The sequence below is a fragment of the Eublepharis macularius genome, chromosome 2, assembly GCF_028583425.1.
Source record: "Eublepharis macularius isolate TG4126 chromosome 2, MPM_Emac_v1.0, whole genome shotgun sequence".
Taxonomy (NCBI): domain Eukaryota; kingdom Metazoa; phylum Chordata; class Lepidosauria; order Squamata; family Eublepharidae; genus Eublepharis; species Eublepharis macularius.
In genome coordinates, this window is record NC_072791.1 from 22,119,979 (window position 1) to 22,136,319 (window position 16,341).

The 16,341-nt window shown below is 43.9% G+C and overlaps 1 protein-coding gene across 5 annotated transcripts in view; it reads right to left on the reverse strand.

The window, feature by feature from the left end:
• Nucleotides 1-2,964: 2,964 nt before the first annotated feature.
• Nucleotides 2,965-16,341, reverse strand: part of TRAF3 (TNF receptor associated factor 3) — a 38,649-nt gene continuing 25,272 nt past the window's right edge. For 4 of the 5 annotated variants that reach the window (XM_054971980.1, XM_054971978.1, XM_054971975.1 and 1 more), the window contains 3 exons: nucleotides 16,182-16,322; nucleotides 9,403-9,577; nucleotides 2,965-3,980 (listed from right to left, as the gene is read on the reverse strand). In XM_054971980.1, the coding sequence (XP_054827955.1) occupies nucleotides 3,409-3,980; nucleotides 9,403-9,577; nucleotides 16,182-16,322 (888 nt within the window). In that variant the 3' untranslated portion in view covers nucleotides 2,965-3,408. The remainder of the gene's footprint in view (nucleotides 3,981-9,402; nucleotides 9,578-16,181; nucleotides 16,323-16,341) is intronic. The other variant, XM_054971977.1, reaches the window with a different exon arrangement.

Below are 16,341 nucleotides of genomic sequence, written 5' to 3' on the forward strand. Positions count from 1 at the left end.
AAGTGACTAAGAATGCAATCCTATGCATTGTTACTTGGGAGCAAACCTCACTGAAGTCTGCTGGATGAATAGATTACACTGTAAGGTTGCAGCCTTAAGAACACCTATTTGGGAGTAATTCCCATTTAACAGTAAGATTATCTTCTGAGCACACACACACATACAGGACTAGAAGAAACATACGCTTGAGTACCAACTGCTCACAAGTTAATGCCTTCCTATAGGGAAAAACTCTTGATTAGGAAGTCACACTTTTAATGTGATTACGGATTTAATCTGATTAACATTTTAGGCCTTGTTTAATCTTAGTAACAGCTGTTTTACTTAAATACGCTGTTCCTAATTACAATATGGTCTCACTAAATTTAAGCTTTGGAAAAATAGGAACCTTAGGGTTTATCAAAGAACTAAAACTCAACTGAGAACAGTAAACAGATGAAAACTGAGCTTTGTGCTCATAAACCGGAATTCTTCCCAGCCATTTCTGCAGGCTTGGGAAAAGGCAGATTACAGTGGATTGTATCCTACCGCCTCACACAACTCAAGGATAGCTCATTCCATCACTGCACGGTGCATTCTGCTCATGCAAATATCTCTGGAGTCAACTGAATACACTATCCTTAACTATGTAAGATGGCAGGCTATAACCTACCATGCAATGCTCCCAAGACAACACTGCCTAGGGGACCATAGGGTGGCAAGTTTCAACCCACTGGACTTTATTCACATTTCCTAGGATTTTTGAAATAAGAATTCTTTTAAAAGAATGCATTGGGCCTGGGATTACAATAAATTTCCCAGCAGTATCATATTCAAATAGGACATAAACTGTTCGTAGAAGATCGTACTTTAAAACTGTTTCATGGTAACATGCAGTAGCGATGGGTAGGTGAGCCCTTTGGACATTTCCACTAGGGAATCCTGTTTTCAGTAAAATTCTGTAATGCATATACAAAAGCTCAGCTGCCTACAGTCATGATTATTAGAATGAGTATCACAAGCCGAGTTAAATTATTTTCCCCTAAAGCAGAAAGTGATGGGTTTAAATCAGCCTGCGTAACACTGCGCCGTGTATTGTCTTTGGCAGGAAGTCCTCCTTTCTGGATCACAGCTAGAATTCTGCCTTCTTACTCTAATTTGTACCAGTTGACAGCTAAGTACCATAAGAGAGAGTACAGTACCTGGGCGGTGGAAGGCAGGAAGAGGAAGACGTGTTGCTACTGGATGCCTTGGCTGCCAAAAAGCAGGCAGTATTCGAGCAGGTGCCTGGAAAACCCATGAGGACCACTCAGCATGCACTGTATATTTATTAACAGAAAAATACTTCTGGCAGGCACTGCGTGGGAAGGCACAGCCATAAAAGACAATGGCAAGAGCAAGGAAACTTAACTACAAGGACATGGACATTCAACTGAGCCCTAGACACAAACCCCGGCAACAAACACCCGACCCTAAGAGGGAAGCCTGGCGGACGCAACGTGACTAGCTAGAGAACACAAGAGCACACAATTCCCTTTTCCCATTGTGCATGTCAACTTTTGTCTAGGGGAGCACTCCGGTGTTACACAGCACCCATGCAATAAAGCAGCACCCACATGGTTGGTGTACAGTCCAAGTTATGCCATTAGACTTACGAGTCGCACAAGGGACTATTAAAACAGAAGTCAGTAAGTTCTGTGGGTTGCAATCAGCATGATTCAAAGGCTGGAAAATGCTTTCTAGTAAAGCTCAGGTAGTCATTTATAATAGGAAGATCCTGCAGATTTCCGTGCAGGGAGGGGCATGTGTTGATCTGCCAGAAAACCACCATCAAGAATGTACTGATAAAATATATACTCCCTCACAATCCTGAACTGAGCCAATCTGGAATGATGTGAGCTCTGTCACCAGCCACCCATAAGCATGGTGTTGAGCAGCGGGTCTTCTACTGCATTAAAAACAGGGGGCGCTGCCAAAAGTCCCAAGCTCCATAGGAGCATCGTGCGCAAAATATAGCACCTGAATAAGTAAGTATTCCATGACACTGAATCAATGGAACCTCTGGTAAGCCAGAAGCACGGGGTCTCTTGGCTTCTATGTCCACATGCTGCAAATATTCATGGGCTCAACAGACCAGTCAGCACATTATGCCTAAAGTCCAGTTAAAATGACTGTTTCAGGTATCTGAAATTAAAATCTGAAATACAAAGCTATGAGCTATAAAGCAGCACGTCACAGCTAAGGCACATGAATGCATGCAAGCCACCGTCTTTCCATTAAGACACTGCTTTCCCCTAACGGGAGATCCTCTATAAGCGACACTAAGTAGAGGATGAATCAGCAGGTTTTCTCATATAGGTATTACTCAGCACTACGCCTCCTCTCTCAAACACCAAAAATATGTTGCACATTTATGCTTTAGCAAAAAATAGATATTATATATATATACACACTATATAGAGCTTGGTCTGAGCGCATGAGGCAGAACTTTAAAAACATACAGGATTCCATTTAGAACTCCAAAGTTCAACAAATGCCCTATTTTAGGGTGAAAATTATAAATCTGATAATGATGCACAGCATCCATGAGTGATTATTTTTCCTTAGTTTTGAAATAGTGTCATTAACTACGACATATATTGTAGGTTTACATTTCTAAAGAGAAATAACAGCAGTAGTTGAATAGTTTCTTTTCATATCACAAGTGATAACCTGTAGTTGATCTTTTTTTTTTCTTCCAAGAAATATCAGTCTATCAACAGTTTTAAAATAAAATGTTTTCTGTAGCAATTAATAGAACTCTAAACAAAAATATGACTCTGATTTAGACACTTTCAAGAAGATCTGGACAGTTTTGTCAAGGTCTTCTCACAAAGTAATTATTTTAAAACAGAGACCAGATGAGGCCTTAAAAATAGACAATATACTATATTTCAGACAAGATTGCACTTAGATTTTCAAAGTAATAATATCTTAACTGCAACATTACTTCATAATTTCTTCTTCTTTTTTAAAAACTTAACATGCTGACAGTTTCTAGCTAACCCACGTATGAACTTCGTCTCTTGTTTTCTAGTTAAAAAGGAAGAAAAGTCTGATGTTTTGTCTTTTCCCTTCCAATTGATTTAGATTATCAATAAATTAAGAAAAGCTTTTCTGACGTAATCTTTATCCCCACGGAAGATCAAGTCAGAACTTGAAGCGTTCCTACTAGTTTTAATTAGAAAATATACCATGGTATGATTTCTTTAATGGGTTGCTACGGTTTGCCATTGGACCCTATGCAAGTTATATGCCTCCAATCTCTTCCTTCTGGTTAACACACGGTGATCCCTCTGACCTTTAGGGACCTCTTATTGAAGACAGATTGATATAAAAAAGAGCTCCAAATGGAGTTGTCTTCTGTTGATTTGGCCTCACTGCTATACGTCAGGGGTCTGGTAGGTCAGATGTATCCACTATGACTTTAATAAAAATAGTATCATCTTTAATATAGGTTCCATTTTCTAGAACAGTTTGTGCAACAAAGACTGGGCAGCCAGAAGCAATATTCATTTCTCCGGTGGGTTTCTTGAAACTACTGCTGTTTGGATCTGGCTTGAAAGCATCTCCTAAATGACGCCGAGACGGTCCCTGATCCATCAGCATTAGGGTAACTTTCTGCTTAAACGGCCATGGAAGCAATGCATCGTATTCTCCCCGCATTATGACAAAGAACAAGGACAGGTGCGTCCCTTTGCCCATCCCATCGCCATTGAGGTAAACTCTGGCACACATCTTATAGCCAAAGTATCCTGTATAAAAAGGTTGGCTGTATAAGGACAAAGTCTTTCCCATCACGGCTTCTTGCTTCCGACGTTTGTAATCTCGGATTTTCCAGATTAGTATTCCATTGTAACTGGCAGTTTCCAGAACTTGAAACCGGAGGTCCATGTCGGCTAGTCGGATGTCATGAACACTCAGCATCTGATCGTGCCTGGACAGTTGTGATTCCAGCAAACCTAGAAGGGAGAGAGAGAAAAATCAAGGAACCCGTTTAGATTTCTTACAAGATACAAAGGCTGCAGTCCTAAAGTCACTTTCATGGAAATAAATCAAGATGGGTAACTGTGTAAGTCTGTCTGTAGTAGGAGAAAAGAGCCAGTAGCACCTTAAAGACTAACAAAATTTTGTAGTAGTGTATGAGGTTTCGTGAGTCACAGCTTGCTTCTGCAGATACTGGGATTTATTTCTGAGTAGACTTGCTAAGAACTGCACCCAAAAGCTGGCTCCCTCGGGGCTGTTTCCCTCCACTTATAGGAGCTGAAGGCGCAACATGAACCATATGATACACAGGTCTCCCAGCTTAAATATTATTGCTCATACAAACAGTTACTCCAAGATTAAGGCTCATGCCCACACCATAACCTAAAAAGCGCAAAGTTAAATAAAATTTACAACAAAAAAATTAATGAAATGATGTATCCAAAATACTTTGACCATATGTTTGAATGCTGCCATAAAAAAAAAGCGCATCTGGCCATGAATCTGTTGATGTTTGGATTACAACGAATCAATTGTTACTCTCTTCCCTATTTTAACTTTTTACTTAGTTTTGCAACTGTAACTTCTCCCAATCCCTAGTATTCTAAGTTTTCAAAGGAAGTGCGTGCATATTTTGTTCAGAGGGAGTGAAGATGTTCCACAACAGACAAAAATATGCAGGGCATGCCCACTTTAATAAGACTGTGGTGCCTCCCTAATATACATAAAATCTTTTTTTTCTTTCAGAGTCATTTTCATGCATTTGTTCTCATGGATTTAAAACATCCATCTACCTCCCAATAAAATAAATTCACTATCACTACAGGCTGTTTGTTAACATGTGAACAGAACTCTCCACCAAGACTCCTCACAAGGAAATGTCCAACTAACCTATGTAACTGAGGCTAAAAATCCCTTCTCAGTTGACATTCAAATTCAAAATGCAACATTCCTCCTAGAATCCCTTTAATCTGGCAGAACATAGTCCAATGGAAGGAAATAGACTGTAGACCCAAACCCACAGAGGTAGTACACAATTTATAAAGAATCCCCCTCTAAAGGCTGTACTCATTTCTTCCAACTCATCCATGGGAAACATTAGCTCATTGCAAGTGGAGGATGGAGAACCCCACGACTTCTAGGTGGTGACTGGTCTCTATTCCACCTTCTTCAAAGGCCTCTGACTTGTGAAGGGTTAGACAGGACTCAGAGCCAAGCTACAAGTGACGCCTGACACAGGTTGGACACTTGTCAGCTTCCCTCAAGTTTTGATGGGAAATGTAGGTGTCCTGGTCTTACAGCTTGGCTATCCATTTAACTGAAGTTTACAGAACCCCCCCACCACACACACACCCAGCAGAGGGGAAGGGGGGCACCTGGCGAGAGCCCAACGCCTGCACTCCCCTCCCAACCGCATGTTCTCCCTCCCATAGACTGCTGCTGTGTAAACTTCAATTAAATGGAGCCAAGCTGCAAAAACAGGACGCCTACATTTCCCATCAAAACTTGAGGGAAGCTGACAAGTGTCCAACCTGTGTCAGGCGTCACTTGTAGCTTGACTCTCATTTTCAGTATGTCAGCTTCTCTGGAAAGTATGAAGCTATCCATCTACCACAACCACCAATGACAGTCTCATGTGAGCTCTGGATTTACTGGTGACTGCTAAGTAATAAACGAGCAGCTCACATACAGAAAACAATTCCAGGTGAATTTGCCAGAATTATCTTAATATGCAAATTAAGAATGATCTTTAATATGCTAATTTGCCTTTGAACCAAATAATATTGTGTGAGCCTCTCAGAAAGGGTCCGTGTCATGTTGCTAATTTGTGGTTTCATTACTTTGTTCATTGAATAAGGCGATGACCTTTTGATTTTACCAAGTCTCATTGCACTGCTCAGATGAAACACTCGTCTGAACTAGACATGAAAGACTGTCGGCTGTACAGTCAAAGTAACCACAAATTGCAAATGGGAAGAATATTAAGCAAAAAACCCTTCAAATAATCTTGATTTTTTTTTTTTAAAAAAAATATCTTTTAAGTAAAGATTACTATTACAGGTTTTTTAAAATTCCATTGGGGGGAGGGGGAATCCACAAGCAATCTGAGGTGACCTAATGCTTACACTGGACAAACATGAACACTGATGGGGAAAAAGAGCCTACAGTTTACTCAAAGCATCTCTAATGGCCAGTCCGCGTGAAAGACAGCACAACATCTAGCGTCATCTAAGATCTGGATCCCACGTGGCAGTGTGGGCTGAAACCCTCACCTGATGACTGATGGTGTGAGCTAGAGGCCCCTTGGCTGTCTTCTGGGCCGATATCTGATCAATTCAGCCCACTCTCCATGGAAGAGGTGGACAGGATTCTGCAGACAGTGAGGCCTACCACATGTCTCCTAGACCCATGTCTGTCGTGGCTGGTGAAAGCCAGTGCCGACGGACTACGGGATTCGCTGGAAACTATTATTAATCTGTCCTTGGGCACCGGGGTCTTTCCTGGTGCATTAAAGCAGGGTGCGGAGAGGCCCCTTTTAAAGAAACCTACATTAGATCCCGCTGACCCGCTCAGTTACTGCCCAGTTTCAAATCTTCCGTTTCTGGGTAAGGTGATTGAGCGAGCGGTTTAAAAACAGCAGCAGTGTTTCCTGAAGGAGACCTCGGCCCTAGATCCCTTCCAGTCCAGTTTTCGCCCGGGACACGCGACGAACACATTGCTGGTCACCCTCATGGACGATCTTCGCAGACACCTGGATTGAGGTGGATCGGCACTGCTGATATTATTAGACCTTTCAGCAGCATTCGATACGGTCAACCACGATCTTCTGACCCACTGCCTTGCCGACATGGGGATACAGGGGATGGCACTACAGTGGCTTGTCTCCTTTCTCCATGGTCGGGGACAGAAGGTGGTGCTACGGGAAGAACTGTCATCCTGCCACCCACTGGTCTGTGGTGTGCCGCAGGGGGCAGTGTTTCCCCATTATTGTTTAACATTTATATGCACCCCCTCACCCAGTTGGTACAAAGTTTCGGACTTGGGTGTCCTCAGTATGCAGATGACACCCAGTTATACCTGCTGATGGACAGCTGGACTGGCTCGGCCCCAGATGTCCTAGAGCATACTTTTGAGGCCGTGACTGGATGGTTGAAGCAGAGTCGGCTGAAGTTAAATCCCACAAAGACAGAGATCCTGTACTTGAGTCGTGGGAATGTGGATTTGGGACCCCAACTCCCTACTCTTGATGGGGCGGTGCTTACACCAACCCCGAGGGCGAAGAGTCTGGGAGTGATCCTGGATGCCTCCCTGGGAATGGAGGCCCAGGTCGCTGCGGTTGCCAGGTCCTCGTTTTTCCATCTTCGTCAGACCAGGCAGCTTGCCCCCTACCTGTCGACCCGCGATTTAACTACTGTGGTTCAAGCAATGGTCACCTCTAGGTTAGACTACTATAACACGCTCTATGCAGGGCTTCCCTTGAGTCTGATTTGGAGGTTGCAACTGGTCCAAAATGCAGTGGCGTGGGTCATCACTGGAGTGCCGGGAAATGCACATATAACACCAGTATTGCGCCAGCTGCATTGGTTACTAGTGGAATACCTAATCAGATTCAAGGTTCTGGTTTTAACCTATAAAGCCCTATGTGGACTGGGACCAGCGTATCTGCGGGACTGCCTCTCCCCATATGAGCTCCAGAGGGCGCTTCGTTCCAGTGAAAAACTGCTATTAGTGGTCCCTTGTCCCAGGGAGGCCTGCCTAGCGTCGACCAGAGCCAGGGCCTTTTCGGTCCTGGCTCCAACCTGGTGGAACACTCTGTCTGATGAGACCAGGGCCAGGCAGGACTAGCTATCCTTTCGCCAGGCCTGTAAGACAGAGCTGTTCCGCCAGGCGTATGGTTGATGCTGGGCAGGGCCCCCCACTGGTTGAATAGAGGGGATCGTCCCTCCCTATCAGGAAATAGCTACCACCCGACCCTTTGTGATATTCTTTTAGGGGCGGTTGGATAATGGATTATATGAATTGTTTTTGTGCTGCTGCTGCTTTTTGTACTCTGTATTTTAGACTTTAAATTATATATTATTGTCTATTGGTTTTAAAGTTGAAATGTTAACTTTTTAAATAATGTTTATGATGTAATCCACCCTGAGCCCACTGATGTGGGGAGGGCAAAATATAAATCAAACGTAAATAAATAAATTTATTTATTGAATTTTTAGCCCGCCCTCCCCGCAAGCAGGCTCAGGGAGGGTCACAATCATAAATAAGATACAATAAGTAAAACCAATAAAATAACATCTCATGGATATCCACATTCCAAATGGGACACCCTCCCCCCTTCCCCTGCCCGCCATACACAAGGGAAGAAAAGGGTGGAGGTGTGGGTTGGTGAACTCTTCATGCATGGGGAGGCAGATGGACCGTATGCTCCCCCCCACTGACAGGAGACCGACAGGGAGGCTAATTAGATGGATCCAGTGCTGGCCTCAACCATATGCCTGGCGGAACATCTCTGTCTTACAGGCCTGCCGAAAAGATACAAGATCTTGGCGGGCCCGAATGTCTTCCGACAGAGAGTTCCACCAGGTTGGGGACAGGACAGAAAATGCCCTGGCCCTGGTTGAGGCCAGCTGAGCCTCCCTGGGGCCAGGGACCACCAGTAGGTGTTTACTTGCAGATCTAAGAGCTCTCCGAGGTACATATGGGGACAGGCGGTCCCTCAGGTATGCTGGTCCCAGTCCGTTTAGGGCTTTATAGGTCAGAACCAGAACCTTGAACCTGATCCGGAATTCCACTGGGAGCCAGTGCAGCTGCTGCAGAGTTGGAGTCACAGGTGCCCTGAATGAAATTCCTGTCAGGACACGAGCAGCAGCATTTTGGACCCGCTGCAGTTTCTGGGACAGGCCCAAGGGAAGCCCTGCGTAGAGCGAGTTACAGTAATCTAATCTGGAGTAATCCAATAAATAAATGAGCAGAGCTCTCAGTGAAAGGAAACAAACGAATCCTATTAGGCATGCAACTCTCATTTAACTGCTTCATTTATACCCCACCTTTCTCTCCAATGGGGATCCATAGCCGCTTAGCTTGTCCTGCCCTCCTCCATTTTATCCTCACAACAACCCTGTAAGGTAGGTTAGCTTGAGAGAGTGTGTGACTGGCTCCAGGTCATCCAGCAAGCTTCCCTAGCAGAGTGAGGATTTAAACCTGAGTTTCCTAGATCCTAGTCAGACACTTTGAAGTACCACTTCAGCACAGCGGCTCCTTTCAAGAGGCAACTGGGTTTGCTTTGCTGCTGTTTGAAGGAAAGCATCCTAAGAGGAAACTCTGCTCCAGAATGTTTAATTTCTCTGCTGACAAAACCTGCTAAGAGAGCACACTTCACCGCACTGTGTTCAAACTTACCTGCATTTCTACCTCCTTGCCCGGTACTCTTATCAACACTTTCCAGCTCAGTCACTCTGTTCTGGAGGGACTCCACACTGCTCTTCATACTATCTGCTTCTTCCCAATTCTGTCGGAAGGGACGTATCTCTTTGTCCAGTTCTTTCAGCTTCTCGGCTTGGCTGTCTATCACCCGCTTTATGAAAACAGTAGATAATTAAAAAAAAAAAGATCTCCAAGAAACCAACAAACAGGTAAAGCTGGTTACGTGTATTACATAAGAAAAACTATTATATATAAGCAGTTGGAATAAATAAAATGGCCCTGTCTAGTGCCAAACAACTGTTTAACCACACTGCAAGACTTCATAGCAGCATAACATGGTTAAGAAAATGTAACCGTTCTATGTGGGCCACACCTCTCCAACCGGATGTGCAGCTTTGGGTATGTTGAGCCTTCATATACAGAGGAGGCAAACCTTTGAATATCAGAGCTGGGAGGCAGCACCAAGGGGAGGGCCTCAGCTTCTACGGCAACTGTTTGGCCCTCTAAGGCAACTTGTTAGCTGGTGTGTAATAAGACGATGGACTAGATGAAGCACCGGCCTGATCCCCGGAACTCTTTTCATGTTCTTAACTCTAGCCCTCTATTTCACACAGCTGAAACAGAAACATTTATACAGTGCAAAGCAAATCTTAAATGCTACTTTGGCCACCACCTTCCACCCCACACTCACGACCACAGTGTTTATTCTATGTCTTCCTCCCCTGCCCCTTTTCCATTTCTGTGATGCCATCACACCATGCAACAAAAGATAAATTTTTGCCAGAGGTGGGCCAGGCTATGTCAGCAGAAGCAGTTATGTAACGTTCAGCAGGAAACCGTCTTGACATTAGTTATGTAACGGCACAAGCAGCAAAATGTGTCCAAAACGGCTGGGGCTGCAGGCATGCCCTGCCAATACTGGTACATGATGTGAGTGCATCTCGCTGTGCAGTTCGTTTTTAGGAACTCCTCCCACATCATCCGATTGGATTGTCCAATAATGTTGCAGAGGCAACTAAATGCAGCCGTCACAATCTCCAGTGTCAGCTAGTGTGCACCCTTGGTCACTATGCTGTTCCCCTCAACTGTGTCCCTGTAAGTCAAAGTATTCTGGGGAAAGTTTGGGGATTTTTTAAATGGACAATAATATCTAGCCATTTTAATACAATACAAAATAGTCTGAATCGCCCCACACAATTTGTAAGAGCAGGAATTTTAGCCAGAAGCAATCATAACCACACGTTTTAAATTACAGCGAATACAGTAATCCTTGCTACCAGCAAGTGTAATTCAAAACCAACTTTGTTATTTCATACACAATATCGAGCTTTAGATGCAAGCTTCCGTTGGAATAAAATCTGAATTTGAATTGCAGGCAAGAGAAGAACAATTATTGCACACGGGAGAGTTTCTCTGTCAGGTCAACGATTTGTCCATGGGGAACCATTGTGAAATATTTAAGAGATTCGAATACTGATAATAAACAATAAATATGAATACTGACAATACACCTGTAAACACGATCATTTGTGAGTCTCCTTTTAGAAACTGTATACTGGAAACTACAAACAATGGGCTAGATCCAGAAATAAGCTTGCAGAAAGAGTTGGTGGACTGGATCTTTCCCCTTTACCCAGAAGCCCACTCCTTGTTCTAAAAACCTTCTCCAAAGATCGAGGAAGCCCCGTGAACAACTACAGGCTTCAGTGAAGAGGAATGGGACAAATTCATCTCCTCTTCCCCCTTTCACTGGCCTCTTGCACCAGCGGAGGAAGCAGCAATTTTACCAATTCTCCCTCCCTAATGTGATGTGTTTCGTTCATGAGAGTCCCCCAGTTCTCAGAGGATTTCTGCTACAAGCAACAAGCTGCTGAGGGGAAGGCAGTAAAAGATATGCTCTACCATCTTTTCCCCACAAGTGTTTCTGCAGGATCTGTGACATGCTTGAGATCTGGCAAGTATCTGGTTTAGATAGGATGTAAGCCTAAGAGTCCCACACATACATCTATTGTCCCTTGACTAAGCTCTACCTAAAACCAAGCCTAGAAGAATTTTTCTCGAAGTGCCTAGAATTATATCCTATTATCCCCCCCCCCACAAAAACATATACATTCTTAAGAGAAACTATCACTCACCAGTCTGCTGATTAACCAGAGAGTACTCTAAAAACCCCTTCTAAAACAAACCCTAGTATTATTTGCCTATACTGTAACAATGTGTACAACATGGATTGAAAAGCCCATGTTGTGGTACTTAAGTATAACTGAACTTGTTTATAAAAAGAAACCAAGGTTTGCATGCCATTGAAAACATAAGCGAAATTAACTCTAAAAGTGGCCCAAAAAAAAAGGAAAGCAGAAATATAGAAGATTCTTTAGGAAAACGCATTTCTATTCTGCCTAGCAAAAGATACTATGCCATCCAGGAGGGGGTCGTCAATGTGACGCTCCTGTTGAGGACTCCTCTTGGCTTTTAAATGCCGGTTCAGCAGCAGCTGCCGTCACAGCTTACCTTCAATCACACAGTGAAGATGCTTGAGCACTGTGGCTGGCTCTGTCATTTTGTGGCTGTACCCACCGTGCTGTGTCAGAGTTCCAAAGGGGTTTGCAAGCTCAAAAATGTGGGGACCCCTGCTCTCCAGCATCCTTAAACTTGTACACTGCTCCTCTGTTTTCAAGGCATATCATAGGATTTTCGGGTTCAGAGGAAGCTGTCAATTGCCAGAATAAACCAAACAAGCAAACAAAGGCTTGTTTGGTAGGATGCTAGAAATGTCCCAGGACTTAGAATCATAGGGTTGGAAGGGACCTCTAGGGTCATCTAGTCCAACCTCCTGCACAATGCAGGAAATTGCCCTTTAATGGAAAGAAATGGCCTATAGGAAAAGAAATAGCCAAACTGCTTTTACAGCCAGGCTAATTCATACTGGATACAGCGATGCACGATTGGCTCTAACAAGCCCATGGGGAAAATGGCATTACTCAGGGGTCACTTTTCCTCATGGAAAGAAAGGTAAATTTGAACTAAGCACTGAACTTTTAATTAGACAATAGACATATACAGGGATACTGTTAATTCTCAATAATTTAACACAGCCATCTAATAAAATACCTGCTCACTGTATTAAAAACCATATAGCATCTGATGGAGGTGGAGGTGCAGCTTAACCATGCATGGTCACTCATATATGGAGAGTAGATGGTCAATACCCCCCTTAGAGACATAGGGGAGACCAGGAGAGAGGCTCATTTGATGGAATCTCTGATGCCCTCAACCATACACCTGGTGGAACATCTCCGTCTTACAGGCCCGCCTGAAGGAGACATGATCTTGGCAGGCCTGGGTGTCCTCAGACAGAGAGTTCCACCAGGTCAGGGCCAGGACCGAAAAGGCCCTGGCCCTGGTTGAGGCCAGTCGAGCCTCCCTGGGGCCAGGGACCACCAGTAGGTGCTTACCAGCTGATCTCAGCACCCTCTGGAAAGTATATGGGAAGAGACGGTCCCTCAGGTATATTGAGTGGCAAACTCTGATTCACACACATACACAAAATCACACACATACCAGAGACTTAAGAATGGGGTGTTTTTGCAATGTGTATTGGGAGAAAGCCTTAGAAAAATAGGAATGGTCAAGTCAGGTTGACCAAGGCCTTGGAAATCCTGCCAGTGTTAAGTAACTTGCATCACAAGCTCCAACCCTGCTCCGAATAATTATATTTGTCAGCTTGAGAAGCCAGTTTCTTTTGGGAGGAATGCATTTATACACAACGTTGACAGCACTGAGTGCCAGCCCCGCAAAAATCTTTTACTCATGTGAATCAAAGCAGAGAGGGCATCAACATCACCTGGCTCCTGGCAGACCTCTCAAATTGGGTTGAATCCACAAGAGTGTTTCTGTGGATGGAAGGCTGTCTAGGGAATACGACTTTCCTGCCTCTGTCCTACCAGTGTAACCAATCCCACCTCACCACATTCTGGTCCTGGGGGACAGAGGATCACGCTGGTGGATCTAACCCATTCTGAAAAGGGAAACTACCACTGCTTGTGAAAAAATTTGTTATAGGCGCAGTTCACGTGTAACAGCCAAATGTTGGTTTGATTGTTTCTGCCTCAGGCTCACACACTCCAGCTTTACAAACACACACACACACACACACACTTCCTCTATCTCTTCACTGGTTAGTTCGCCATTCAGGGTGAGCAGGGAAAGCTATAGTTTGCTTTAGAGATGGGCACGATCCACATTACGATCGAAAAAAACCCACGATAATGGCGATTGCGCGATTGTGACCTGGCGGATTGTGATCGGCCAAGGCTAACGATCCGGCGATCGGGAGAGGCCTGGATTGGGGCGATCGGGCTCGGATCGGGGATCCAGACACTCAGGTGCCAGTAATCTATTCCCCTGGCAATGGAGCCAGGGGAATGCCTGAGCTCTGTTTGCCCTCCTTCTGTAGCCCTGGAAACCCGAATGGAAGCCCAGCTTTCCTTGATCAACAGGGCTTCCTTCCAACCATGGAGCAGCAAAGCAGTCACAAGTTGGGAGAAGACACCCAGGGGAGGGAGGGGGAAGGGGGTGTTCTGTAGCCATGGTCACTCCAATCTCATCCCTGCAAACTCTGATAGGCAGCTCTGACGGCCAAACACAGACGGCCAAACACAAACACAGATGCCGCCGGCATCTCCCACCGTTCCTGTATCGCTGGGAACAGTGGGGCGCCTCTCCGCTTTTGCCTCCATGATCCACAATCCACGGCTCGGGAATGGGAGATGATTGGAGCGGATCATTAATTTGAGATCGTCGTCAGCGCCGATCCACAATCCACTGGATCATTAAAATTGTTTGGATCGTGCCCATCTCTAGTTTTCTTAGAAACCAAAATTACAAACCATAGCATGAGGCAAATCTTGCTTTCAGGCATGCCCTCTCCCCCTCTGCTAAGACCCTTTCCATCAGCAGATGAGTCAAGGGATGCAGTCCATTACGATTAAAAGTTCCCTTTGCATTTTTGCTCTTCTTAGAACTAGTGGTTTCAAGTACATTTTATTTTTCTTTAGATTATGCTTGCAGGGCAATCCTATTGAGAGCTACACCAGCCTGAACCCACTGAATTCACAGGATCGCACTGTGCCTTACTCCTCGGTTTTTATCTTACAAGATGTTCTATAAAAGATTAGTGATGTAAAAATTGCCCTGAAAAGCACCAGCTTTGCAGAACTCAATTTAACACAGCTGAGGATAATTTTGTTCTTCCTAATTACAACATCTGAAAATTCAGAAGACGCTCCACATCCACATTTTCGATGTGCTCATTTTCTTTCTGTTCTGGTGTCCGACCTTTACAGATTGCTGACCTGCTTTGCAATACCTAATGTGAACTAAGCCCGTCTTTCTAAAAACTATTTTTTTTTAAAAAAAGTTGCATAAATACTCAATTGGAATAGTTTATTTTATGTGCCAGCCACACCTACTAAAAACTCGCAAACAATCTGATAAAAAGGCTTTTAACCAACTGTATTAAGGGAAGGAGATGCTTGACAATTATGATGTTGGCCATGGGTCAGTCTGGATACGTTGGTCCCAATCTTCTAAACCACAGGAATACACTGTGGGCTTGCGCTCCCTACTTCTCCCTCACAGGTTGTAATTCTGTCACTCCCTTCCTGGTTCCCAGCAAACTACGGTTTGCCATTACATGAAGTATAGTTTGCCTCTCCCTAGGAGGAAACAAACATAATTGGAGCAGTGCATCTCCGTTTCCCAAGGAAGGTGAGATGAAAAGTCATGGATCTCCATTGCAATATTGACAAATATTGATAAAGGTTAAGTTTTTTGTACTCTGTTATTTTAACAACTCTTGTAGTGAACAGTTGTAAAATCCCCTCGAACTTATCATTTCCTTCCCTCTCCTTTTTCTCTCTGTACCCTTTTTTATTTTGATAAAAGAAGAAGAAAAAAGAAAAAGTCATGGATCATGCACAGGAAAGAGAGAAGAAACGTTCTTCTAGATCAGACCACGGGTCCATCTATCCAGCACTCTTTTCCCCACAGTGGCCAACTGGATGCCTCCAATCATTCCGCAAGCAAGAAAAGAAGCTATTGTCTTTCCCCTGTGGCTGCCCATTTGTTCACAATGACACCCCCAGTATCCAATTGGATTTCACAGTTTCATTATTTGTCCTAACAAGTAACGCACCTTCTATGGAAACACTTGGGTGGCTTGGGTAGCGTGGCCAACCTTGAGAACAGAAATACTGGATTAAAAAATTGAACTGAAATTTAAAACTCTCTTCTTCTCAAAAGCCTTCATATAATTCTCATATTTTTATACATAGCTTTTCCTTTTTTTTTTAACTGAAATGCAATTTTCCAGGTGACAAGCACAAAACATATGTAGTGGCTTGGTTCAGATGCAATACGAAAGCACGGATTATTTTAACTCTGGTTAGTTTGTGAAACTAGAATCCAACTGGCAGACCATCATTCAACTGGTTCCCCTTGATAAGCACAAGTTCTATTGCCTTTGTTGCTTCCACCACCTAGTCTACAGAGACCCAGCCGAAATCTTGGCCTGTACTGCAAAAGGAATAAAAATAGGGAGGAAAGAACTCATTATCCCAAGGGAGGGAAGTAACCATCAACGTGTGTCCCTGTTTTTAAACCCATCAACACTACTAAAAATGCTAATAAAACGGCAAAACAGGGAACACTCTTGCGACGGTTGTTTAACAGGCGGAGGAGTCTTAAAATCTTACCTGCAAGTGATGTATTTTAGATTCATTACTCCGTAGCATTTCCTTTTGTCTCTCAATTTCTATTTCAAAGGTACAAATTTGATTATGTAAAGTTTGTATACTCTTGTTCTTTTCCAAGCTTTCATTCTGGAGCATGGCCACCTGGAAAAAATTCTACAAT